The sequence below is a fragment of the Stegodyphus dumicola genome, chromosome 4 (genome assembly GCF_044657685.1).
Source record: "Stegodyphus dumicola isolate Sdum_Otavi_A_Nest chromosome 4, ASM4465768v1".
NCBI classification, from domain to species: Eukaryota; Metazoa; Arthropoda; class Arachnida; order Araneae; family Eresidae; genus Stegodyphus; species Stegodyphus dumicola.
In genome coordinates this window covers 40,237,385-40,264,613 of record NC_140771.1, presented here as the reverse complement: position 1 = coordinate 40,264,613, position 27,229 = coordinate 40,237,385, and the positions used below count along the sequence as shown (strand labels likewise).

The window sequence follows — 27,229 nt, the reverse complement described above, 5'->3', positions numbered from 1 at the left end:
TCTGCATAAATGCACTGCGTTCGCTAAATGAAAAGAAAAGGCGCATTATATTAGCCTTCACTATAAAACATGCAATTATTTTCAAACTGATCATTTCAGAAATCAATGCGAGTATGGATTACGAAATAGATTTCGCTGCTAACTGCAGCAAAAGAATTATAATAAGAAACTTCACAATGTCTTTATATATATATATATCTCAACTGCGACATTTTACAGGCGTGTAAGACACGGTAAATCAAGACAATATCTGGTTAACGCCTACCGAACCCGGTTGTTACGCCTTTATCCCTGCAGCGCCTGACAGTATACACTGATGAATAATCTATGATCTCCTAGCGGGATCATGGTTTCAGTGGCGTAACAAAACTAGCGCGCGTTAGATCAACAAGTAACACAGTCGATAGATAGCATCGATTTTTCTCTAGAATGAAACCTGCCAGCTCTTCTCTGCGGAAAAAGCCATTACCCCGAAAGGAAACCTGGATGATTCTAAATATTATTTTTATTTATTTAGCTCATCTAAATTCAACATACTAATACAGAACTGGATCAGTTAAGATTAAATAACCAGACGATTTTCTGCCTCCTAATTTGTAACATAAAAGACAAATAAAAATTCTGCTCTATGATGTTTTTGAAAATGTGTCAGGCAACACACGTTAAATGAATATAAAGTAAAGCAATGCAAACTTAAAACTTTGATAGGCTGTACAGTGCTTGTACAACTACCTATTAAAATAGTGCTACGGATTTGGTATTTAAATAGCTTATGTTAGTTGAATTGTAAATTAAATGGTTTTATTTCCCGCGCAGTGCAGCGCGTGACGAATATTAAAAGAAAGCTAAGCCGAAAAATTGAAAATACAAGAGCGCGTGCATTTTAACATTTAATAAATATCTCTGTTTTTGCTTTCGAGAAAATTCCAGAAATTTCTCGCGCGCTATTTAAAAATCTTATAAAAGGAGGAAAACCTCTCAATTCGATTAATTAACTCAATGTAGTTGTATACCTGCGGTGAATAAGAAATAAATAAAAAAATTCGATTAATTAGTTAATTTATTTTTGTTTTAAGAGTTTGTTTAAAAAACTGCTAATGTTGATTGTAGCGAATTCGCGGATTAGCTTTCTTTAGCTATTTTCAATTAAGTTCTCTTGAACGTTTGAGTAGTTAAAAGATAACTACTGTGAGATATTGTAATACTGCACGAATATTTTTGAAAATTTAAGCATGTTTGTTGTAATAATAATAAACTTTTGTTCATTTTTCATCGGACTTGTGCATTCATTTTGTAACGAACCAGTACGCACGCAACAATTTTTGGTGTCAGGAGTGGGGTTTGAATGCTAATAACAAGAGCGATGGAAGAACAACTGAGGCAACTCATCAGTGCTTTTGCTGCGTTCCAAGAAAAGATAAAAGCTAGCCAAGCATCCTTTAAAGGAGAGATTAAAGTGGGACAGGAAGCCGTTAAAGAGAAAATAGATGTTGGTCAAAAATCCGTTAAGGAAGAAATGTAAGCCGTTCAAGCTAGTCAAGAAAAGATTGAAGAAGGTCAAGAAGAAATGAGAAGGGAAATTACTTGCATAATAGAAAACAAATTTGAGGCTATGGAAAACAGAGTGGACATGGTTGAAAATAGAGTTGGAGAAATTGAAAAAAAGGTTTCTGCCGTCCAACACCAAATCGAACAACAAATTGATGACAGGGTTTCAGCAATTGCGAAAGAAGTCGATACTTTAAAGAAGTTCGTAGCGACGGCAGGGAGCAATTCTGATAGTTTCAAATTTTTACCTATGCCTCCTCGTCCCTCTCTGAAGCTATCCACTTATGATGGGATGACCTCCTGGCAAGTGTATAAAACACAATTTTCTATAGTAGCGGATGCGAATGGATGGGATTCCCAAACTAAGGCCTGCCATCTCGCCACTTCTCTGAGAGGAGACGCATCCCGAAAACCAAAGACTTGACTTCGAAGCTCTATCCGGCGCATTGGAGCTGCGCTTTGGCGAGAAATGTTTAAAAGACCACAGCAGGCTTCAATTAAAATCCCGTCAACAGAAGCCCACCGAATCACTCCAGAAACTCGCTGCGGATGTTGAAAGGCTGTCCCACCTCGCTTTTACGGAGTGCCAGAGAGAAACGAGGGAAATCCTGTCGCTGCAATATTTCATCGATGGAATACAGAAAGCACTGCGAATGGAGGATGTTAAAGATTTGAAAAGCGCTTTAGTGTACGCCATGAAATTCGAGGCAGCCCAGCAAGCCACTCGTCGAGAACGCCACCCAGTCAGAGCTGCTCAAGTCCAGGAGCCAGGGTATCAAGTCACCGCTCGTCTAGACGATTTAACTAGACAACTGAACGCCTTGAGACGGAACATTGGTGAGAAGAAACCGACCGTTAAGTGCTGGAACTGCGATGCTGAAGGACACATACGACGAAACTGCAGGACACCCCAGGGTACGGATGTTAAGACCGCTCCTAACGAACAGCAGGGAAACTAATCAGTGGCCATCTCGCGGGGCGGAGGTTGCCAGATAATGAAAAGCCGCAGTTTAAAGCGCTTCAGATTTCTGCAGTGAGAGGCGGCAGTAATGGACTTTTCATAATAGGACATATTAATGGAGTTTCCTGCAATATGACTATAGATACAGGAGCCAACGTTACCATCATACGAAAAGATTTGGCTCAGCAACTGGAAAGCAAACTTATCTGGACTCCGCCCTGCGTTACCCTACAGACTGCGTCTGGTGATAAGATCGACATAGCTGGGAATTTAAATGTGAACATCACGTTTGGAAGTGCCGCCTACCATCACACGGTATATGTGGCGGATATTACAGATCCATGCATACTCGGACTGGACTTTTTAAGGAAATACAAGTTTTCCTTGGACTTCAGAAACAACAAACTGCTTTCAGCATCTGATGACATGACTATCCATCCTCAGAAGTGATCCTCACCTGGAAATGCCGACTCCTTGTCCGAAAGACTCAGCTCGGGAAGCTGCTGAGATCATACTCTAGGGTCGAAAAGAGACGCAAGACTACCAGCTTTTCTCCATTCCAGATGTTCTTCGGTCGAGACCTTCGTCTGCCTTGTGACCGCCTGTTTGGTCGCCCTACGATTGCGCCTTCATCGCCTGAGGAATACATGCAAGATGTCCAGGCCCGGTTTGAAGAGATGCACCGTTCCGTACGAGAGCGAGTCAGCTTGACGACGGAGAAGATGAAGACTCGATACGACACAAGAGCTACTGAACATCAATTCCACGAAGGAGACAAGGTGTGGTTGTGGACTCGACAGAAGGGACTCTGTCCGAAGTTACAGTCACCCTGGGATGGTCCGTACACAGTCCTAAACAGGCTGAATGACGTCGTGGTTCGGATTCGTAAGTCTTCGAACTCTAAACCTAAATTCGTTCATTACGATAGGTTAGCTCATTACTATGGCCATAGTACGTAATGTAAATAATTGTAAATAGTGTAAGACCATGGTCCTTTTTGTTTCTAAATATGTATTTAGTATTTGATTTGTATTTTCTATTTGATTTGTATTTTGTATTTGATTTGTATTTGATAGCATTTGATAGCATTTGATTTGTATTTGATAGCATTTTATTCGTTTTATTTGATTGCATTTATTGTTCATGGTTTTTTTTGGGGGAGGGGGTTATTGTAATGTAATGCCTATTATTGCATTTATGCCACAGTTGTAAGTTTAGCTTCCTGTCCAGGAATTGTACTGCCTGGGACGTGCAGTCCTTGGGAAGGGGGCAGTGTTACGGATTTCGTATTTAAATAGCTTATGTTAGTTGAATTGTAAATTAAATGGTTTTATTTCCCGCGCAGTGCAGCGCGTGACGAATATTAAAAGAAAGCTAAGCCGAAATATTGAAAATACAAGAGCGCGTGCATTTTAACATTTAATAAATATCTCTTTTTTGCTTTCGAGAAAATTCCAGAAAGTTCTCGCGCGCGATTTAAAAATCTTATAAAAGGAAAAAAACCTCTCAATTCGATTAACGTGAGAACAGTTCGATACGAAAGTTGTTTGAGTTCGTATTGTTACGAATTTGCTATTTAAAAAGCTAATGTTAGTTCAATTATAAATTAAATGGTTTTATTTCTCGCGCAGTGCAGCGCGTGACGAATATTAAAAGAAAGCTAAGCCGGAAAAATTAAAAATACAAGAGCGCGTGCGTTAAATAAATAAATAAATATGACGAATATTAAAAGAAAGCTAAGCCGAAATATTGAAAATACAAGAGCGCGTGCATTTTAACATTTAATAAATATCTCTTTTTTGCTTTCGAGAAAATTCCAGAAAGTTCTCGCGCGCGATTTAAAAATCTTATAAAAGGAAAAAAACCTCTCAATTCGATTAACGTGAGAACAGTTCGATACGAAAGTTGTTTGAGTTCGTATTGTTACGAATTTGGTATTTAAAAAGCTAATGTTAGTCCAATTATAAATTAAATGGTTTTATTTCTCGCGCAGTGCAGCGCGTGACGAATATTAAAAGAAAGCTAAGCCGGAAAAATTAAAAATACAAGAGCGCGTGCGTTAAATAAATGAATATCTCTTTTTGTTTTCGAGAAAATGCTGGAAAATTCTAGCGCGTGATTTTAAAATCTTATAAAAGGAGGAAAACATCTCAGTTTGTAGGAGTTGCTTAGTTTGTTGTTGTTTAGAAAACTGCTCTTGTTGATTGTAGCGAATTCGCGGATTAGCGTTCTTTAGCTGTTTTGAATTACGTTCTAATGGACATTTGAGTAGTTAAAAGATAACTACTGTGAGATATTGTAATACTGCATGGTAATTTGAGAAAATTTAAGAATTTTTGTTGTGATAATAATAAATTTTTGTTCATTTTTCATCGGACTTGTGCATTCATTTAGTAACGAATCCGTAGGCACGCAACAATTTTTGGTGTCAGAAGTGGGATTTGAATGCCAATAACAAGAGCGATGGAAGAGCAGTTAAGGCAATTGATAACAGCCTTTGCCTCGTTTAAAGAAGAAATGAAAGAAGAGATGAAATCAAGCCAAGGAAAGATGGAAGGGGCCGTCAACTCCGTTAAGGAAGAAATGAAATTGGGCCAGGAATCCGTTAAGGAAGAGATGAAATCTCTTAAAAATGAGATGAAAGCAGGTCAGGACGAAATGAAAAGAGAAATTACCTGCGTAATAGAAAATAAATTTGAGGCTATGGAAGGCAAAATAGACGCGGTTGAAACTAAAGTTGGACAAATAGAAGAAAGAGTTTCTTCGGTAAAAGAACAAGTAGAAGAAAGAATTTCTTCTGTAAAAGAACATATAGAAGAGAGAGTTTCTGCCGTCGAACAACAAATTGATGATAAGGTTTCTGCTGCCGTCGCCAAAGAAGTTGACAGCCTAAAGAAGTGCATAGCGACGGTAGGAAACCTTTCTGAAAGTTTCAAATTTTTATCGATCCCTGCTCGTTCCGTTCTGAAACTATCTACATATGATGGGAAGACCTCCTGGCAGGTGTATAGGACACAATTTTCTATCGTTGCGGATGCGAATGGATGGGATTCCCAAGCTAAGGCCTGTCATCTCGCCGCTTCTCTGAGAGCAGACGCAGCGGATATCCTGCAGACGCTTCCCGAAAATCAAAGGCTAGATTTCGAAGCTCTATCCGGCGCTTTGGAGCTGCGCTTCGGCGAGAAATGTTTAAAAGACTACAGCAGGCTCCAATTAAAATCTCGTCAACAGAAGCTCACCGAAACGCTTCAGGAGCTCGCCACGGATGTTGAAAGGCTGTCACATCACGCCTTTTCGGAGTGCCCGACAGAAACAAGGGAAATCCTGTCCCTGCAATATTTCATCGATGGCATCCGGGACCCTGAAATACAGAAAGCACTGCGAATGGCGGATGTTAAAGATCTGAAAAGCGCTTTAGTGTATGCCATGAAATTTGAGGCAGCCCAGCAAGCCACCCGTCGAGACCGCCATCCAGTCAGAGCTGCTCAAGTCCAGGAGCCAGGGGATCAAGTCACTGCTCGTCTAGACGATTTAACTAGACAACTGAACGCCTTGAGACAGAATATTGGTGACAAGAAAACGACCGTAAAGTGCTGGAACTGCGGTGCTGAAGGACACATCCGACGAAACTGCAGAACACCCCAGGGCACGGATGCTAAGACCGCTCCTAACAAACAGCAGGGAAACTAATTAGTGGCCATCTCGCGGGGCGGAGGTTGCCAGATCATGAAAAGCCCCAGTTTAAAGCGCTTCAAATTTCTGCAGTGAGAGGCGGCAGTAATGGACTTTTCATAATAGGACATATTAATGGAGTTCCCTGCAATATGACGATAGATACAGGAGCCAACGTTACCATCATACGAAAAGATTTGGCTCAACAACTGGGAAGCAAACTTATCTGGACTCCGCCCTGCGTTACCCTACAGACTGTGTCCGGTGAGAAGATCAACATCGATGGAAAAGTAAATGCTAACATCACGTTTGGAAGTGCCGCTTACCATCACACGGCATATGTAGCAGAGATCACTGATTCTTGCATACTCGGATTGGACTTTCTAAGGAAATACAATTTTTCCTTGGACTTTAAAAATAACGAATTGCATTCTACATCTGAGGACATAGCGTTATTAGGAGTCAATGATAAAGTTAAATCTGTCCATAAAATCATAGCACAAGACAATATCACAATACCAGCAAGAACAGAAATTTTACTTCCTGGATCCATAGCCGAAAACAGAAATTTCCGCTACGGCATCATAGAATATCCCAATAACTGTAATAGCCCAAAAGGAGTACTAGTAGCCTCAACACTCGTCGACCTATCCAGAACGGTTATCCCGGTGAGAGTCGCCAATGTAACTGAGAAGGGGAGAATTATTAAGAAAGGTGAAGTGGTTGCAGCATGTACTCCAGTAACCACCGTTGAAAGAAAGAGTAACATCCAAGAATCCGTGTCCTCAGAGAGAATTACATCGGAGTTATTGCAGAATGCGCAATTAAACGATAAAGAGAGGAATGCTGCCGATCGCGTCATTAAAGATCTTCAAGTTGTTTTCTCCCGCTCGTCTTCTGACGTGGGTCGAATTAGTTTGACACAACATAGAATAGATAACGGCGATCCTCCCCCGATCAAGCAACATCCAAGACGTCTACCGTTTGCTAAACAGGAAGAGGTGCGAACACTGTTGAAAGATATGGAAGAAAGCGATGTCATCGAGCCTTCAGTAAGTCCATGGGCATCTCCCATCGTCCTAGTCAGAAAGAAAGACGGCTCAACAAGATTTTGCGTCGACTATCGCCGGCTGAATGAGGTTACGAAGAAAGACAGTTACCCTCTTCCTAGAATTGACGACATTCTAGACACTCTTTCTGGCAGCAAGTGGTTCTCAACACTTGATTTAAAGAGTGGGTATTGGCAGGTAGAAATACAGCCTGAAGACCGAGAAAAGACGGCATTTACTACGGGACAAGGGCTTTGGCAATTCAAGGTGATGCCGTTTGGACTGTGTAATGCGCCGCCAACATTCGAACGTCTTATGGAAACTGTTTTGAAAGGCCTTTCCTACGAAGCCTGCCTCATATACCTGGACGACATCATCATCGTCGGAAAGAGTTTTGAAGAACATTTAGAAAATCTTAGGAAGGTGCTTCAGAAACTGAAAGAAGCCAATCTGAAGCTGAGTCCCGCTAAATGCAAATTGTTCCGAAAGGAAGTGACTTAGGTTTTGTCCTAAGAAATAGACGGCCAAGAACGTGTAGTAGCGTACTGGAGCAAGTGCTGGTCTAAACCGGAGAGGAATTACTGTGTCACCAGGAAAGAGTTGCTCGCCATAGTCAAAGCTGTAGAACAGTTCCATCACTATCTACACGGCAGAAAATTCCTGCTCCGCACCGATCATGCATCATTGACCTGGCTTTTAAATTTCAAGAATCCTGAGGGTCAAATAGCCAGGTGGATACAGAGACTCCAAGAATATGACATCACTATCCGTCATCGTAAGGGATCATCACACGGAAACGCCGACGCCCTGTCTAGAAGACCTTGCCAAGAAAGCTGCCGATATTGTTCCAGGGTGGAAGCGAAATACGAGCTGCTGACTCCGGTCGCAAGACAAATTACAACATCAACATCGGCTGATCGAGAACCGTGGAGGGATGATGAAGTCAGGAAAGACCAGCTGGAAGACCGCGACATTAAACCCATAATTGATTTAATGGAGTCATCAAACAGAAAACCTACCTGGCAGGACATTTCTATCTGTAGTCCTACAACCAAACAATATTGGGCACTCTGGGATTCACTTCACATTCGAAACGGCGTCTTATACCGGAAATTCGAATCGGATGATGGGAAGACGTTCCGATGGCAGCTGATACTTCCAAGATCCCGCATTCCTGATGTCCTTAAAGAACTACATAACAGCCCTACGGGAGGTCACTTTGGAATAATGAAGACCTTACAGAGAGTTCGTGAGCGCTTTTACTGGAATAATGCAAAGGATGACGTGCAAAAGTGGTGCCGATCTTGCGATGCCTGTGCAAGTCGGAAAGGACCAAAGAGACGCAGCCGAGGCAAGCTGCAACGTTACAACGTAGGGGCGCCTTTTGAACGTATCGCCTTTGACATCCTGGGACCTCTGCCACGAACTGCTGATGGCAACAAATACATACTCGTTGTCGTTGATTACTTCACCAAGTGGCCTGAAGCTTATCCTATTCCTGATCAAGAGGCTGTCACAGTAACTGAGGTAATGATACAGCACTGGATTTCCAGGTTCGGAGTGCCTCTTCAGTTACATTCCGATCAGGGAAGGAATTTTGCCTCGGCAGTAATCAAAGAACTATGCAAACTACTCGGCATTGAGAAAACTCAAACGACGCCATTGCATCCCCAGTCGGACGGCATGGTAGAGAGGTTCAATCGAACCATCCTTAATAACCTCTCATTAGTGGTTTCCAGAAACCAACAGGACTGGGACAAGAAATTACCACTCTTTTTACTGGCTTACCGCAGTGCTGTCCACGAGACTACCGGCTATTCTCCATCACAGATGCTCTTCGGTCGTGACCTTCGTCTGCCTTGTGATCTATTGTTTGGCCGCCCTCCGGATGCTCCTTCATCGTCTGAGGGATATATTCAAGATCTCCAGGCCCGGTTTGAAGTGATGCACAACTTTGCACGAGAGCGAGTCAACTTGGCGACGGAGAAGATGAAGACCCGCTACGACACAAGAGCTACTGAACATCAGTTCCACGAAGGAGACAAGGTGTGGTTGTGGAATCCGACTCGACGGAAAGGACTTTGTCCGAAATTACAGTCACCTTGGGATGGCCCGTATACAGTCCTAAAAAGGCTGAATGACATCGTGGTTCGGATTCGTAAGTCTTCGAACTCTAAACCTAAAGTCGTTCATTACGACAGGTTAGCTCATTACTATGGCCATAGTACGTAATGTAAATAATTGTAAATAGTATCAGACCATGGTCCTTTTTGTTTATAAATGTGTATTTGATTTGATTTGTATTTAGTATTTGATTTGCATTTAGTATTTGACTTGTATTTAGTATTTGATTTGCATTTAGTATTTGATTTGTATTTAGTATTTGTTTTGTATTTAGTATTTGATAGCATTTGATTTGTTTAAGTTAGTTATTGCATTTATTGTTTATATTGTTTGATATTGTAATGTAATGTTTATGCCACAGTTGTAAGTTTAGCTTCCTGTCCAGGGATTGTACTGCCCGGGACGTGCAGTCCTTGGGAAGGGGGCAGTGTTACGAATTTGGTATTTAAAAAGCTAATGTTAGTTCAATTATAAATTAAATGGTTTTATTTCTCGCGCAGTGCAGCGCGTGACGAATATTAAAAGAAAGCTAAGCCGGAAAAATTAAAAATACAAGAGCGCGTGCGTTAAATAAATAAATATCTCTTTTTGTTTTCGAGAAAGTACTGGAAAATTCTAGCGCGTGATTTTAAAATCTTATAAAAGGAGGAAAACATCTCAGTTTGTAGTAGTTGCTTAATTTATTGTTGTTTAGAAAACTGCTCTTGTTGATTGTAGCGAATTCGCGGATTAGCGTTCTTTAGCTGTTTTGAATTACGTTCTAATGGACATTTGAGTAGTTAAAAGATAACTACTGTGAGATATTGTAATACTGCATGCTAATTTGAGAAAATTTAAGCATTTTTGTTGTGATAATAATAAATTTTTGTTCATTTTTCATCGGACTTGTGCATTCATTTAGTAACGAATCCGTACGCACGCAACAGTATTATTATTTTGCTCTACAAGTGTGATTCTAAAATTTAGGAAGTGAAGGAAATTTATTTATAAATAGTAAGTGTTTTTCTTTGGTCCCTTTCGAGAGGTGTACTTGGAGTAGCTCATCTGGACAAGTTCGTGAGTATATTTTTGATTTCTACGCTTTCATTATGGACATTGTCTTGTATATCGATAGGATAGCTTGACTTGGTAAATATGAATGAGATAAATGATTTAGCAGTCCTTAATAAGCGCGATATTGTTGAGAATATTCTTAAACATGGCACGATTGAGGATTGTAGGCAGATTATGGCTGAGTTTAACTTAGCGTTTAACACGCTTAGAAATGGCTTACGGAAAATCACCCCAGAAATGGAGCAATGGCTCCAAAAAACCTATGCAGAGCTTGAGAAGTGTGTAGCGATTAAACAAGCTGCAGGAGATTCAGTGCAAAATATCTGCGGTAGCATCCCGTTAGTTAATACTAGCAATGATTCGACATCTAATCAAACTACAAAGCAACTCAAACCAGTTTCAAATGTTATTCAGGAAATAAGCAAAATAAATAATTATAATGAAAAATGGATTACACCCAAAAAATACCACAAGCGCACACTTAGTGAAAGCAGTAACGCTTCAATGACGTCAACCAAAAATAAATACGCTTCACTAAAAATAGATGATAAAATGGACACTACAAATGTTAGTTCGCTAAACTCACAAGAAGGCAGTACTAATAATGAAGGTGATTTCATTACGCCCAAAAAAAGGCTAACAGAATTCCGCCGATTATCATTTCAGATGTCACGGACTGCAAAGCCCTCAGAGATAATATTAAGCAATTTACCATATCCATGGAATGTGTACAGAAAGGTGGTGATATCCACATTAAAGTAAAATCGGACACTGAGTATCGTGAAGTAACGAGATACTTAGACGAAAAGGAAATTCCTTACCATACCTTCCCTCTCCCTCAGGATAAACCGATAAGAGTTGTAATCAAAAAATTATCTGTTCACACCAAACCCGAGGACATTATGGAAGAACTAATAGATAATAACATCCCGGTTAAAACAGTAAGACAAGTTACCAAGAAAATAGACAATGAAATTGTCAAACTACCCACTTTCATGGTTGAAGTCAAACGCAGCATAGAAGGCAAGAAAATATACAACATAACGCATATTCTAGATTTGGCCGTTAACATTACTCCCTTCAGACCCACTCCAGGACACAAACAGTGTCACCACTGTCAGAGGTATGGCCACAGTCGTGCTCACTGTAAGCACAAGCCCAGGTGTTTAAAATGCGGGCAAAACCATATTACTACTACATGCACAAAAGACAGAAACTTACCCGGCAAATGTTGCCTCTGAAGAGGCCCCCACATTAGTTCGTACCGTGGTTGCGAAATGCATCCGGATAACTTGAAAAGAAAAATTGCAGAAAAAGAATTCCAAAAAGAAGCGAGAAAAACTTCAAAAAATAATCCCCCTGATATCAACTTAGAAAATTTCCCACCTCTGCCAAGAAGAAACATAACTCAAAATAGCAATGAAAATGTTAATGAGCAGAATGCTTCATCCACCAATCAGGACGCAGCTGTCGAAAGTGAGAACTTAGGCTCCGTTTCCGATTTCATAATTTGGCTGAAGAAATTATTCCTGCAAGGAAAAAATCTCTTCGAGCGGTTCTTAAAATCTAAATCAATATTGGAAGAAATCCAAGTCGGCTGGGAAGCCTTTGAACTTTTATCAAGCATCAATTATGAATTTTAACCACATTAACAGTAACTCAAGAACTCACCTCACTGGCCCCAGCAGTTTAAACCTCGCATTTTTTAACGCCAACGGTATTCGCCACAAGAACGTTGAAATAGCAAGTTTCCTTAATCACCATAATATTGATGTGTTTCTAGTGAATGAAACTTGGCTCAGACCTAATGATAAGTTCAAGATCAATGGTTACAACGCATTCAGGACGGACAGAGACCATAACAGAGGCGGCGGTACTATGATATTAATTAAAAGGCATCTGCACGCCAAGAGTTTAATATTCCCAATAGCAGCAGCATTGAAACCACTGCGATCGTTGTGCATTCGCGCACAAATGAGCTGATTGTCATCATCTCGGCTTATAATCCCCCCAGAAACATTCTCACCAACAAGGACTTGCAAATTTTTAACAATATCACTCACCCTGTTACCCTGAATTCTAAACATCATAGCTGGAATTCTCAAAGAAATAACACAAATGGCAACAAACTTTATAGCTATGCTCTTACGAATGACCTTAGAATTTTTGGACCAACGGAACCTACCGGGTATCATCATACAGGCAGCTCAGATGTTCTCGACATTGTTATTACAAAAAATATCCAGCAAATCCCTTTCCTACAGGTGATTAATCAATTAACCTCTGACCATCTCCCTGTTAAATTTACTAAACTGGCAGAAATTCAATAATTCTCTGGAACAATTACCTGCACAAAATACTCTTGCCGATATTGTAGACATTGAGTACAATATCACTAAGATCAATAGTAAAATTAAGAAAGCCCTTGATGATTCCACCAAATTCAAAGTAAAATTAAGAAAGCCCTTGATGATTCCACCAAATTCAAAGATTATAAGAAAGACAAGCTCCCCGACCACATCATTGAGAAAATAAAAGACAAAAACCGCACAGCAAAAATCTGGCGAAGAACAGGCGATCCCACTGTTAAAAAAAAAATCTGAACAGAAAAATTAGGAACATCAAGACCCTCCTCCTAGAGTACAGATCAAATTGTTGGGACGATTTCTTAGACTCCATGGATTTATCTCCGAATACAGTCTGGCATATTGGAAATTCCTTAAGGAATACTAATAACAGAAATATTGGTCCTCTCTACACCAGTAGTGGAACTGCTTATTCTGAACATGACATGGCTGAAGCCCTTGCGCAGCATCTAGAAAAGACTTTCACCAATCATGCCTCTAATAATAATGAAACAGATGAAGAAGTCGATAATTTCATTAACCACCTAGCTGACAGAAATTGTAATAATCACTTCAACCCAACTTCTCCAACAGAAATAAGTAATATAATTAGCAACTTAAAGTCCAGGAAAGCTCCCGGCTACGATAGCATCACCAATACGGTTCTCAAAGCTCTCCCAAGAACTTACATAGTCCTCATTACAAACATAGTCAATGCTTGAATGAGGCTCAATTACTTTCCGCAACAGTGGAAGCACGCGCAGATAATTACGTTTGTCAAGAAGGGGAAAAACCCAAAGGACTTAAACTCCTACCGTCCGATCAGCCTTCTCCCCAGTTTGGGAAAGGTATTTGAGCGTGTGCTCCAAAAGAGATTAACTCAACATCTAGAGGATAAGAAAATTATATGTAAAGAGCAGTTTGGTTTTAGAGCCGGTCATAGTACCGTGCACCAACTACTGAACGTTACAGAATTTATTGCAGACTCCTTCGCAAAAAAGAACACAATCGCCAGCTGCTTTCTAGATCTAGAAAAAGCATTTGACAAGGTGTGGCATGAGGGTCTTCTCTACAAGCTGCACTTTGTTCATCTGCCCATCAGTTTTATTAAGCTCATGAAACAGGACCTTTAAAAACAGGACCTTTTTAAAAACAGGACCTTTCAGGTAAAAATTAATGACTCTCTCTCTTCAAGAAAAAGAATTAAAAGCGGAGTGGCTGAAGGAAGCGTTCTGGGACCGCTTCTGTTAAATATCTACACGAATGATATGCCGGTTCCTTTGAATGCAAAAGTAGTGAAATATGCCGACGACACAGCAATTTTAACCAAGTCGCTAAAACCTCAGCTCGCTGTAGATAAACTTGAAAGCGCAGTAAATATCATAGCACACTATTATGATTCATGGAAATTAAAAGTAAATCCGTCAAAGAGCCAAATTCTCCTTTTCAGACGTCATCGGAAGTTCACTCCTGTGAATGTAAATATAAAAATTAATGATTAAGCCCTAGCAATTGTTTCAAGTACCAAGTACCTAGGAGTGGTTTTCGACTCACAGCTGTTATTCAAAGAACACACGGAGTATGCCTTGCGCAAAGCCACCGCTGCTAAAATGTCTCTTTACCCTTTAATAAGAAGAAATGCTAAATTAAATATCAGTCTCAAGAAGAAGATCTATACCAGTTTAATAAGACCCACCCTACTTTATGCAGTGCCTATCTGGGCCACTGACCAACGCCTTAGAGCAATTTACCAACAGAGACGATTAAAGTAGCGGTTGGCTACTAATTGCCGCCTAGCCATTGACTCGATTTCGATTTCAATTCGATTAATTAGTTAATTTATTTTTGTTTTAAGAGTTTGTTTAGAAAACTGCTCTTGTTGATTGTAGCGAATTCGCGGATTAGCTTTCTTTAGCTGTTTTCAATTAAGTTCTCTTGAACGTTTGAGTAGTTAAAAGATAACTACTGTGAGATATTGTAATACTGCACGAATATTTTAGGAAATTTAAGCATATTTGTTGTGATAATAATAAATTTTTGTTCATTTGTCATCGGACTTGTGCATTCATTTCGTAACGAACCCGTACGCACGCAACAATATTATCGTGCCTGATAGAATTCAGTCAAATCCGGAGTTGCAAAAGTAAAAGTTAGGAAGCGGAAGGAAGTGATATCTTTACCGGCTGATTTTGTGTAAACAGTATGAACTACTCGAACACGATACGCAGCATGAATAACTTACGTGCTAACATCTATTACTATGAACGAACTTAAAATTATAACATTTAAATATATTCATGCTTACAAATCTGATGTTAAAAACCTTGGTTCATCAGTGGCGGAGTGAATACCAGCGCTGAACATAGCTATTTCGAGAGGAGTTCGAATCGAAGAAAACACGTCGGTGGCATTAGTGCTCGTATTTTCCTCTTGTGTAAACGCAGATACGAAGTAGTTTTTCTAATAACGCCAATTTGAGCTTTGCCATTCTCAGTTACACACAAAAAAAAAAAAAAAAAAAAACATTAGAAATCCAGTCTTTCAATCGTTAGCATCACGTTACGATATTATCACCTCGTTCACTCGTCTTTGCTTTTTATTAGCATGTATAATATAAAGCGACTCGGGAAACTGCAATTTTTATGGGCTGCTATTATCTACGTAGCACAATTTATCTTTATTTATCTTGATCTTTTATTTACCTTGTAAAATATAACAGTTTGTCGTTCTTCCATGTAAGATGATGAAGGATTACAAAAGAAAAAAAAAATAATTCTTTTTAATACAGTGCAAAGCCCGAACTCCGAAAGTCCATTATCCGGACCTCTGGACGACAAGGAAAAAAAAACACAAAAAGGGGAAGAGAATTAGATTTCGCGAAATACGTCTCACTTTAGCACATGCTTAATGCTTCACGCAAGCGCAGTAGATATTTTTTCTTCGTAATAAAACACATGGGAACATTCTTAATTTCACTTCGACATTAAATAAAACATCTCCATGTTGAAGAAAATTATTAGCATAAATCTGTATGATCAATTAATAAAATTATTAACTATATAATCAGTATTTTGGCTGTGTAGCCGCCTTTTCACTCAAGCATACAACTCAACCCGATGCATTCTACCCGCGTTTTACCGCTGAATTTACATCTATTTAATAACTTATATCCCTAACCCTAGCCTGGCGTATAATATTCAATTATTTATTGTTGCATCACCAAATGACTATCAACCTAGAGTCGAAGCCGAAGCCGGTCGACAGAATTTAGGGGCGGCAATATTTTTAGACTTCAGAGAAGTAACTTGCAGCAAAATTTAGGAATAGCAAAATTTTTAGAATTTGACGGAAGCCCTGGGCAGCAAAGGTTTTAGAATTTAGGTAGGTGATGAGGAGCAAAATTTATGACCTGCAGATAATGCACCCGGCGGTAAAATGCTCAGCGCAGGCCCTGCTTATGGTACCTTGAGAAATGACTCCCGCAGGGTTTTTAAATGTTTGTAATCATATTTTTAAATATTAGAAATTAAACACCAAACAACTTGGTAACCTTTCATGTTGAAATTATGCTTGACGATGATTACAGATTTCAACAACTGCACTGTGTTGACAGGGAAACATACAGCAGAAATTTATTTTCATAAATCAAAAAAGGGAGAGGGAAGAAAGGAAAACTTTATCGATGCAAAAAATAAATTTTTCAACGATATTCATTAAGCCAAAATGCTGGAAATAGACGTAAGTATAATAAATAATTAAAGTAATGTAATTCAGGCTTAACTTCCTCAGCACACGATACGAGCAAGACAGAATTTAACGGAACAACACGTCTCTGGTCTCCAGTTGCACGATACTACAGTGTATTGCTAAGCTTTATGATGGATAGCTACGAATTTAGAAAAGAATTTGAAGATTGAAGAAAAAGCGAAATTTTCCAGTTAATGGAATAGGAGAAAAAATGCGGAAAAGTGACAATAAATGAAGATGATAGTATAACAAAAGTTTTCCATTGCCATGGTAACGCTTCGTTCTTCAAACAACTAACGGATGGCGAAATTTCTAGCATGGTTTTAATCCAGAAAATATCGCAACTGATAATGAAGAAAGGTACAGAGAAGTTGTTGAGAACAAAACAATATTGTTTGACAATTTAATGCGAATTCTTGACACGGCAATTACAGGGCCTGAACAATGAAGCTTTGTAACAGAATACGAAATTTTGTCTGCCTATAAAATTACAGAGAAAGTATCACCCTCGGATGCGCGGGATCACACACACACAAAATTACATTGAAAGAAATGCCTAAAACAAACAAATAAATACTCAGGTCTTATGTAAATTTTGATTCCTTTAAGATCATAATACTGTATTATTTCATAAATTATTACTTTATATTTCTAATTTTATAATTTCTACAAGTCGTCTTACTAGATTTATACTATGATTCGAAATACGGAATCGCCGAAGTTCAGACAAGTCTTGGACTTTGTACTGTAATGTTAAATTTTCTGTCAACATTTGATTTTCAAAGATATTTCTAAGACAGAATTATAAAATTTGATGAAATGAATAGGTACATTACGTAATGGACCCTCTCGTAGCATCCACACCTGAAAGCGATTAGTATTTTTGACATGTTTATTATTACAAGTATACATTATTGTATGCATTGTGTAGTGTTAAATATTTAGAAGAATACATATTGTAGAACTAAATATTCATCACTCAGTTTTTTTATCTAAAAGCGTGTATTTATTGCAAAATTGAGCATAAATCTCCCATTTCTAATTTTAGATATATACAGGGAACACATGCATAAAAATATGGTAATTTTTATAAAACGCAATATTAAGCATTGCAAATGAATCGTTTAGAACTGTGAACATATATTGTAGAGCCTAACATAAGCTTTTCAAATGACATATAATAATTCATGATTCTCTATGTATAATAATAAGGTATAGTATGAATCGTACCTTATATGTTGATATACCGCACATTGTGAAGTGTCATGTAATAATGTCGCTCCTCATCTATAGCACCTATAATTATGTGTTAAATTTATCATGCAGAATAATAAAGGATAGTGGTATGCATGCATACCACTGTAAATAAGTATAATTCTAAACTGCAACTAAGTATAATTTACTCGATTCTAGTAAGTTGCATTATCACGTATGGTTATCTGGCTGCATGCTGCATCATTTACTCATAGGATATATGGACCAAAACTCTGCATGCTCGGACGTAGGCAAACACTGGCGAAATTAAGCATTCCTAAGAATATGAATAAATATTGGTATTGAATATGACCCCTCTAAGATGATCATCTCCATACAAGAACAAAATCATCCGAAATCGTTCATGGTTGTCTTAGAGTGTTGAACCATATTTTACTTTGTTTTATACTGATTAACATGAACCTCATTCTTGTTAGAATATCCTTTTAAACTTCTTCGTGCGAAGTAAAGGAAGTATTACATTTCGGATATCATATTTTACAAATTCCGGATGTCATATTTCAACGGCAATATTCCCTTTGACCGTTTCCGAATTCATATGGAAGATTTTTTTTGGGGTGTGAAGTCTGTATGTATGGACAGAATAAAGGACCCTTTTTTCTAAAACGGACTGTAAAATGGTTATAATTTTTTTGGGGGGGGCACGTACGTATGTGTTTCGTGTAACTGAAAGCGTTTGGCCGTAGAACATTGAAATTCTGCCTTCTATGGGACTGGTATGACATTTAGTTGCGCACCTCCCCCCCCCTTTTTTTTGGCAATCGGCAGTGTGAGATATATATATATCCATAACCCCTTGTCAGACTTTAAAGTCCTTACCCGGACTTTATTTTAGCAGTCATAAATACAGAAGTGTTTTAAATGACGAAAATATTTTTGTTTTGTCAACGTCAAATTAAAAAAAAATTTTTTTCGACAAATAACGCAATCTAACTTTTAATGAGGTCTCCCCTTTCCTATTCGGGAAAGTTTTATGCTCGTTATAAAAAATAAAATTATAAGAAGTTTGACTCCCGTACGACAAAAAAAGTGACCGAGATATTTAAGCTAAAAATTTGCAACTTTTGACGTCATTTTCAACTTGCTTTAAGGAATCGGTTAATAAGTTGGAATAATTTGAGGAAATACATTTAAATAAAAGGCAGCAAAAAATGCGTGTGTACCGTACAAGGAAGTCATGCAGTGTCCACATCAGATGTTTATTAATATAGAGGTAACTTTAATTTACATATAGACTCATCTTCAGAAAACCAGTAATATTAATAAAATGAATGTTAACAGCCAAACTCAGTTGTTTCACAACAGTGCTGCAAGATATTTACTGTGGTAGGCTGCAGCAAATAAAAGAAATATGGCCTAAGAAAATCAAAAGAAATGCATTTCAATCGACTTAGAAAATAAGAATAATCTATAAAAGAAATAATACGTATCTTATCAGTTGATAAACAAGTGCAAGAGCTTTGAAAGAAGATAAGACATTCATCAAGGTGGGAAAATTAAATTACGGATTTTAAGCTCTGCTCGGCAAAGAATATAAAGTATTAATTTCATCCATATATGGTCAAAAAATTTATGTAAGGAAAATCAGGACACTGGGAGTAAGAGTGCACATAAAATCCATCTACCTAATAAGGAGGTTTCTTTATTATTATTAAAGTTCACATGATGTATGAAAATTTCAATTTTGATTTACGTTCATCCAAATAAAATCTAATTTTCCTTGAAATTTAAAACAGTAAAAGCTAACTGGAGTCCAGGTAGTTTTAATTTCAGTCAATTAGAAATACTATAATGATTAGCAGGCCTACGTATTTAAAAAAGAAACTGAAGATTTTGGGTTACAGAGTAAGACTTCAAAAAAAAAAAAGATCACCAATAAAAATTACAAAAAAAATTAAAAAGTATTATAAACGTTAGAAAATGTAAACAATCATAAAAACTAACAATACCAGATATACAACATACAGAATATCATTTATTAATTGCAACAGAGCTGCAAATGTTTGTAAAAATTATCGGTTGAGAATTAGAGTACTAAACGTATTCTAATTTATAACAGTTAAATACATTATTAAAAATAAAACAAAATAAAAATTTATATTATTCAAACATGAGATTATACCTTTTCAATTGCTCAACTTGTTATTCAATAAAAGACGATAACAAACTGATTAAACTAGGAAGATAAATTAAAGATCTTATATTTCGCCGAATGGAAACTCTCTAAGATCTAAGGTTACCAAATAGAATTTAAAAATAGGACAGTTCCTTTTTTTTTCAGTTGAAATACTATAATGTCCTCCATTAACTACAACGCCTCTCTTTTTTTTTTAAATGATCGTTCAGTATAAAAGTATTTTCACTATACGTACATTTATACTGTTTCACATACGTTTTGAATGGATGCTACTTATAATAATCAAGTACAAACTTGAGAATTTGATTCCTTGTGCTGAGTTTTTGAAACAAACATGTATTATCATTGATGACGTGAAAATGTACGACCAGTTTTGCAGTCTGATGTCATTCCTCGAATCTGAAGATAAAATCCATCGAATCCATCTATTGAAAAATAGGCGGTATTTTAAAAATCTTTTAACAATACTGATTGCTCTTCAGAATTACTGAAAATTTGTGGATTTTATTTTTACATTCCTGCTTATAAGGTAAAACGTTTAGAGGGTTTTCTTTTTCGCTGATTAAAAAAATGACACTCAGTGGACCAAGGAACTGAACAGACGGACATGAAGGCGATAATATTCACACAATACAACTTCTAAGAGCATAGCATGCTCAAATTTTTATAGCTATTTATTAAGCAATGAAGAAACTCTGTCAAAAACAGGTAGTTCTGAAAATATGTTTAACCGTCTAATTGGTATAGCACTATGTTCTAAAAATTATTTTTATATTGAATTTGTTTTGTTCTCACAATAAAGTTTTATACATCTTAAATTAAATTTTATTTTGAAATGTCTCCCTTTCAAAAAAAAATATATCCCTTTTTCATTTTTGCATCTGTTAACCTAACTAAAGACTGAATGTATGCGAGAGTGCTGAGAAGATGAATTAAAAATCTTATTACAGAGTATTTTAAAGTTTATTATTAAAATTATTTATTTACAAATTATTTACAGAGGTTGCAGATTATTTTTAAAGCACTCAATTTGTTAATCAATAACTAAACATATCGACACAATAAATACAAATTAAGATCTTATGCTTTGCCAAACGGCAATTTTCTGAGAATCCGTTATGGGCGAGAATGTCTGGAAAGCAAATTACGTATCTTACATTTTGCGCAGTAGCAGCACTTGCCAAGAGTTTTTTAAGACATCCTAAACTCATCTTTCAGTTTCCGAGTAATGATGTGTCGATGGATTTTAATTTACCAAAACAGTATTTTATATGAAAATTGAAGTTGATAAATATACTTATATAATCGAAATATTAAAAAAAAACACTTGTCATTTCTTAAGTATTGTACGAAATTTACAAGCCAACATATCTGCTCATAAACTCTGAAGTGTTTATTTTATACACTTTTGCATTAGATTTACAATAATAATTTCCGTTGACTTTTTGAAAACACTTGCGATTCATTTATTTGAGTTAAACTATATAAAGAGCTACAAGAAAAGCTTTAATGGAAGGCCTACTAAACACAAATGGCTGATATTTACGCTGCAAATAAGGAAAACCACGAAGATGTCACAAGTAATAAAAGTTAGACAATGAAACTGAAAAAAATGATTTCGAATTTAAAAATTTTTTAAAAACTTTTTATATTTAAATCTCTTAAAATTAAGCTATTTTACAAGACTAAGTTTTATTTTCAAAACATTACTTGAGAACACCCAATACTCGAGTAGTCATCGTCATATTTATTGAGAAATGCAACCATTATGGTCCAAATAGTCGCTCAAATAAACGATCGATTCCAACTAAGAATTTCATTAGATTATAGTAGGTGCATAATATAGGTCTGCTGCCAGGTGAGGTGTCTTTCCTTATAAGCACCTTGTGTACTTCCTTTACAAATTTTTCGAGTGCAAAAAAGTTTTTTTTGCTTTCGTTGCAGTTATATTTAATCCTTTTATAAATGCATCATCAACAAAGGTTTCATTCTACTCCCAGCACTGACGGTGCAAAATATGGTTTCAGTGGTATGATAAATACTATGCCAGAGCAAAATATGATTATGGTAATTTACTTTTGTTACATCTATTAGAATCTATCAGTTAATTTTATAGCTTTCTTTTCGAGAGTGTGCAGTCAGCTACATCCGTTGAATCCAGTTAGAGTTGAAATTAATTTAGACAGCCATTTTATTGAAAATTAAATGAAAAACTGACTAAGCATTTACGATAAAAGATTGAAATTATTGTAAATACAGCAATACGGAAAAAAAAAAAAAAAAAAAAAAAAAAAAAAAAGAGAGAGAGAGAGAGAGAGAAAACTTTCGCTTATTTAGAAGTATGTAATATTATAAAAAAATTAATTGCTAAACCAATGTGAATAAGCAATTGAAAATGTGCAAATTTGCTAAATTTGACGATGCATTGCTGTTTCGGTGGTTTCACTAAATTTTAATTTTTAACAGAAAGGTCACCTGGTGATCAAATTTGTCAGCAAGTTTGAAGTTGGTTATTAAAAATTCCGTTTTCAACGATTATCTATAAAATATTAGCAACTAATTTTTTTACTGTTATGCATTTCTAAATGAGTAGCTTCATACACATTGTTCTGAGAAAAATTGAGTGTTCAAGGTAGGTGACCTTCCTAAAAGGTTGGCGCCTGAGCAAGGGATAAAAGGGAGGTGGACGGTAGGTACGTGTAAGATGGAGGACAGAAGTTCTATACCATGTGCTGTGAGTCGCTGCACGGCAAGGGTCACGCGAATTACACGAATTATCTTTCAATATCTATTTTTCATTAATTTTCATTCAAAAAAATCATGAACTATATTCGCATTTAATTTCTAATACAGATCAAATCTGCATTTATTCGAATCTATTTCGTGAATATGAAAGTTCTGTATTCTTATCGATATGCCAGTCTACACTATCATTCCAAATATTCCAAATTCTGGGAGAGTTTACGTGCGAAGAACTCCCATAAAGGATCTGGATTATCTCGTGCCCTGAAAAAGTATGAAGATAGACTAATGACGATGCGGGTCGTAGTATGGTGAAAAATCTCTGGAAATATTTAATTATTATTGATAGTCAGATCTTTGTTAACAATACCGATTACCAGTGGAGAAAGGTATACCGAATGGTTCAAATTTTGAATCTTGACAGATGTGCTGCAAATTACGATGACAATCCACCAGTCCACGCGGCAAAACTGTTCATAGTGTGTTCTGATGAACAAGAAAGTCCTCCTCGAAGGCATCCCTCCCTTTAGGCAGATAGCACTCGTGTGCTTTGCCATGACTGAATAATCTAATCCAATCCAATTATTAAAAGAAAAACCACTGGACGGTGTGAAATCGATATTCCGGTGTTAACAGTGAAGGCTACTGCGAAATGAAACAGTAAAATATCTCACTAAGCATTTAAAAGGTATTTTATTCGCACACATATTTTAACTACCTGTTATTATACTACCATATGCAAACAATGGTACTGCAAGAAGCCATTTTAGGCATACTCATCAGGCTCAGCCCTTCCAAAAAATATTATACAGAAATATGACTATATACTGATGAAATTATTTCGAGGTTATAAACTGCATTCGCTTTCTAAAAGTAAGAATCACTTACGAAAAATAACAGTCTTCATCATTCCTGCTCACATACAATATGATATTTATGATAGAAGAAAGAAATTTCTGTACATTTTAAAAAGCCCAGCATGAACTATAGTTAGATATAATTACGCACTACAAAGAATACTTAATTAAACAAAGAGCACACGCTTCGGTTAAATATACTTCCATTAAATGAATATGATAGGAACTACCTTTATCTGCCATTTTTTGAAGAATTTTTCAGGTTTTTAAAAGGCAATAAATAAATAGTAAAATCGTAAATCTAAAATTTGCTTTAGTAAAGCAGCCTACATCAAGAGAAGGGAATATTTTTCAAAGGAAACTTGCTTACATTTGCTTATGAAGAAAGTTATAAGCACCTCCGAAGTCACCATATATATCCTTTAAAAAAACCAATCCCAGAAGAAAACTATAATCAATAGTTTCATGTTCGAAAGAAAAGTGAATTGGACAAAGTTAAGAAATACGTTGTCCGCCGAAAACATCGCGGCAAAAACGTCGCGAAGAAAACAACGCAAGACGAAAACGTCGTAGTACAAAACATCGTGGTGCAAAATATCGTCGTCAGAAATAAAGCAGTTCAAAAACATCGCAATTTAAAAACATCGTCGTCGAAAATATCGTAATAAAAAATAAAGTCTACAAAACATCGTATGACGATAACATTGCAGACGTGCGTTTTTCAGGCTTTGATAACTGTAAAAGGATGCTCGCATAATGATTTGTGGGAATAAATAATAATGATAATAAAGAAATAATGATAATAAAGAAATATGAATGTTTACTTTCATATTTCTTTATTAACTAGTAAATATTGGCAGAAAATGTAAAATGGAAACATACAAAAATGTAATGCAATTTATGGCACTTAATAGTTTATACTGACATAATTAACTAACAAACTTCATTAAGAAATTATTTTTTATAAAGTTTTACTGGTAATTATTCATGAAAAGTATTATCTAAAAAAGAATAGAAAAAGAAAGAAAATTATAACTGCATGACCTTATCTATAAAAAATCAACTAAATTAATTATGAGATCATTTTCTTCACTTTTGCTAATCTGATGCTCTTACAGTGAAAATTATTTCTTGTTTTGTTTAAACTTCTTGTTCTATTTAAAAATTTATTAGTTAATAAAAAATATGAAAGCAAAATTTATCCTTCTTTCCATATTGCGCTCACAAATCATTATGCGAATACCCATTTACAATTATTAAAGCCTGAAAAACACATGTCCGCGATATTATCGTCATGCGATGATTTGTAGGTACTTTATTTTTTACCACGATATTCTCGACCACTATGTTTTTAAACTGCGAAGTTTTTGAAACGCTTTTTTTCGACGACGATATTTTGTACCACGATGTTTTAGAACTGCGACGTTTTCTCTTTGCTTTCTTTTCTCCTACGATGTTTTGTACCACGACGTTTTCGCCTTGCGTTGTTTTCTCCGTGACGTTTTCGTCCGCGATGTTTTCGGCTGTAACCAGAAATACAAATAATAATTTATTCCAAGACTATCCCTTCCAAAAATTGTTTACCGCATCCAGTGTTTTTGCAGTACATTAGCTAATCAAGAACTTATACAGAAAATCTATTCATTTCGAAAACTCTGGCAAAATGAATCATCTGTAACATTTTTGCATTTGTTATCACTACAGTCTGTGAAACAGAAAAAAATATCAAACAATTCATAAACTACTTTATTATTTTCTTTAGTTTTGTTTTTATAATTTAAATCGTTTAAATGTTACCATAAGTGCTTCTTAGTAATTTTAAAAATACAAATGTGTGACAGAGGAAGTTTATTAATAAAGCTGATAAAGCAGACCACGGCTATCTACCTTAAGAAAAGATGCCTTTACAGATGACTTTCCGAGGGAAGAAAATTATGAAATTATTACACAACCAGTCCGTTCATCAGAATTCGAATAAGGTTAATGTAACAGAATTCAGCGATCTTAAGCACGCTTCTAGACTCGGAAAAATCTACCAGGCTCCCGACAATAGTTCTGATAATAGGATCCGACACATCACCTTACATGACTAAAAAATTTACGAATACAGATGACATTAACATATACTCACAAAAAATGAGAGAAAAATGTACCTGAAAAAAAGTCATTTACTTAAGATTCATTCATTAGGCTAGCCAACACCACTTAGAGTAAGTGCAAACTACGCAGTTATATTCTAAGAATGTCGTCGAGCTCGTTTATTGATATGCGTTACATTAGAAAGTTTATTTACCAAAAAACAGCATTTCCTAAATTAAGTCCAGAAAACTGATGATCCGGCTTCGGCCGGTCTTGGCGAGCCAGAACAAAATACTGAGTTTTGTGTATAAATTCTTAAGATCCATAAAAAATTAAAGAGAACATCTTCCATTTAGAATCCTAGGCATGTATTACAAATTCTTTCGTAAAGAAATAAAGTAGGTTCATGACTAGACTATGCGTACATATGTTTATTAAGATATGAAACTAAGCTACATAAATTAGTCACAACGAGGAATTTGCGTTGGTTGCTTACCATAATGTTCCCATTCTTCTATTGGTAGCGCTGGAGTCGAAGATAGACAAAACATACAATTACACACCTACTTCTTCCAAACTTTACAGAAATTACTTAAGGTGTATTCTACTGCCAGCCTTTGAACGATAAATCTGATTTTTATTAAACGGTTTGAATACGATCGATAGAAAACTTCAGTCTGGTGAAGTGATTAATAGTTTTCTTCGCTTCACTAAACCAGTTCTTCTGGTTGGTAAAAAACATGCATTTGGTACTTGCTATTTTATCGATCTACATAATTTAGTCTCTGATTTTGAAAAAGCTGCAGGTAAATATTTTTAAAATAACTGTGCTCAATATTGCATCATTATTATTTTAAACAGAAAGGACAACAAATATTATTACTTTTTGTATTATTACTTCACATAAAGAATCAGCACAGTTCCTTAGTAACTTTCCTTCACAGTATGGAGCAAGACGGACGTATTTTTGAAATATGTTTCATTTACTCACATCAACACATCCCACAAATCAAAATTTTAATTTCTGTAAATATTGATGTGGAAAGATATATGATAATAATTTCAAATGGAAAACAATTTTTGTAACACATGTGCAATTAAATAATTGCACGAATAATATCATTTCAATGGATGGGTTTGTTCATTGCTCAATACTTAATTAGCGCCGAATTCTCTTTTCGGGTCAAAGGAACTACCTCTAATGGTTTTTTGTGGCATGCCTAACGAATCGCAAGTCATCAATTAACCAACCAATAGACGGGAAAGCCGATAAAAAAACAATTGATCGTTTGCAGTTTTATCCTATACCAGTTTATTCTTAAACGGTAGCTACAATCTTTGTTTTCCTTAAATACCGATCTCAAGCATGTAATTCCAAGTAAAAAAAAATTTTCGTTAGAATGTGTAGAGAAATTTATAAACAGTTTTAAATAAGAAGAGTTCTATAAAAGTATAATCTAAAATTTTATCTGATACTCACAGAGCAAAAATTCTTTTTAGCAGAGTAATTATTATGCTTTAATCTGTTAAAGAAAATGCTTCCGACTTCTAAATCGGCTCACCAGTGGCAAACGGTTAAAGACTACTGAATACTGGTAGTTCATCCTAGGTTCATTTGGTTTGTTTCAGATGATTACGGC

The 27,229-nt window shown here is 36.3% G+C and overlaps 1 protein-coding gene across 10 annotated transcripts in view; it reads right to left on the bottom strand.

The window, feature by feature from the left end:
* Positions 1-27,229, bottom strand: part of LOC118186247 (uncharacterized) — a 303,304-nt gene that overhangs the window by 190,564 nt on the left and 85,511 nt on the right. Inside the window, exon 1 of one of the 10 annotated variants that reach the window (XM_085814750.1) lies at positions 26,086-26,114. The exons of the other annotated variants lie outside the window; for them this stretch is intronic. Within the exon in view, the coding sequence (XP_085670876.1) occupies positions 26,086-26,099 (14 nt within the window). The 5' untranslated portion in view covers positions 26,100-26,114. Of the gene's footprint in view, positions 1-26,085; positions 26,115-27,229 lie in introns of those variants that run through there. 10 annotated transcript variants of the gene reach the window in all.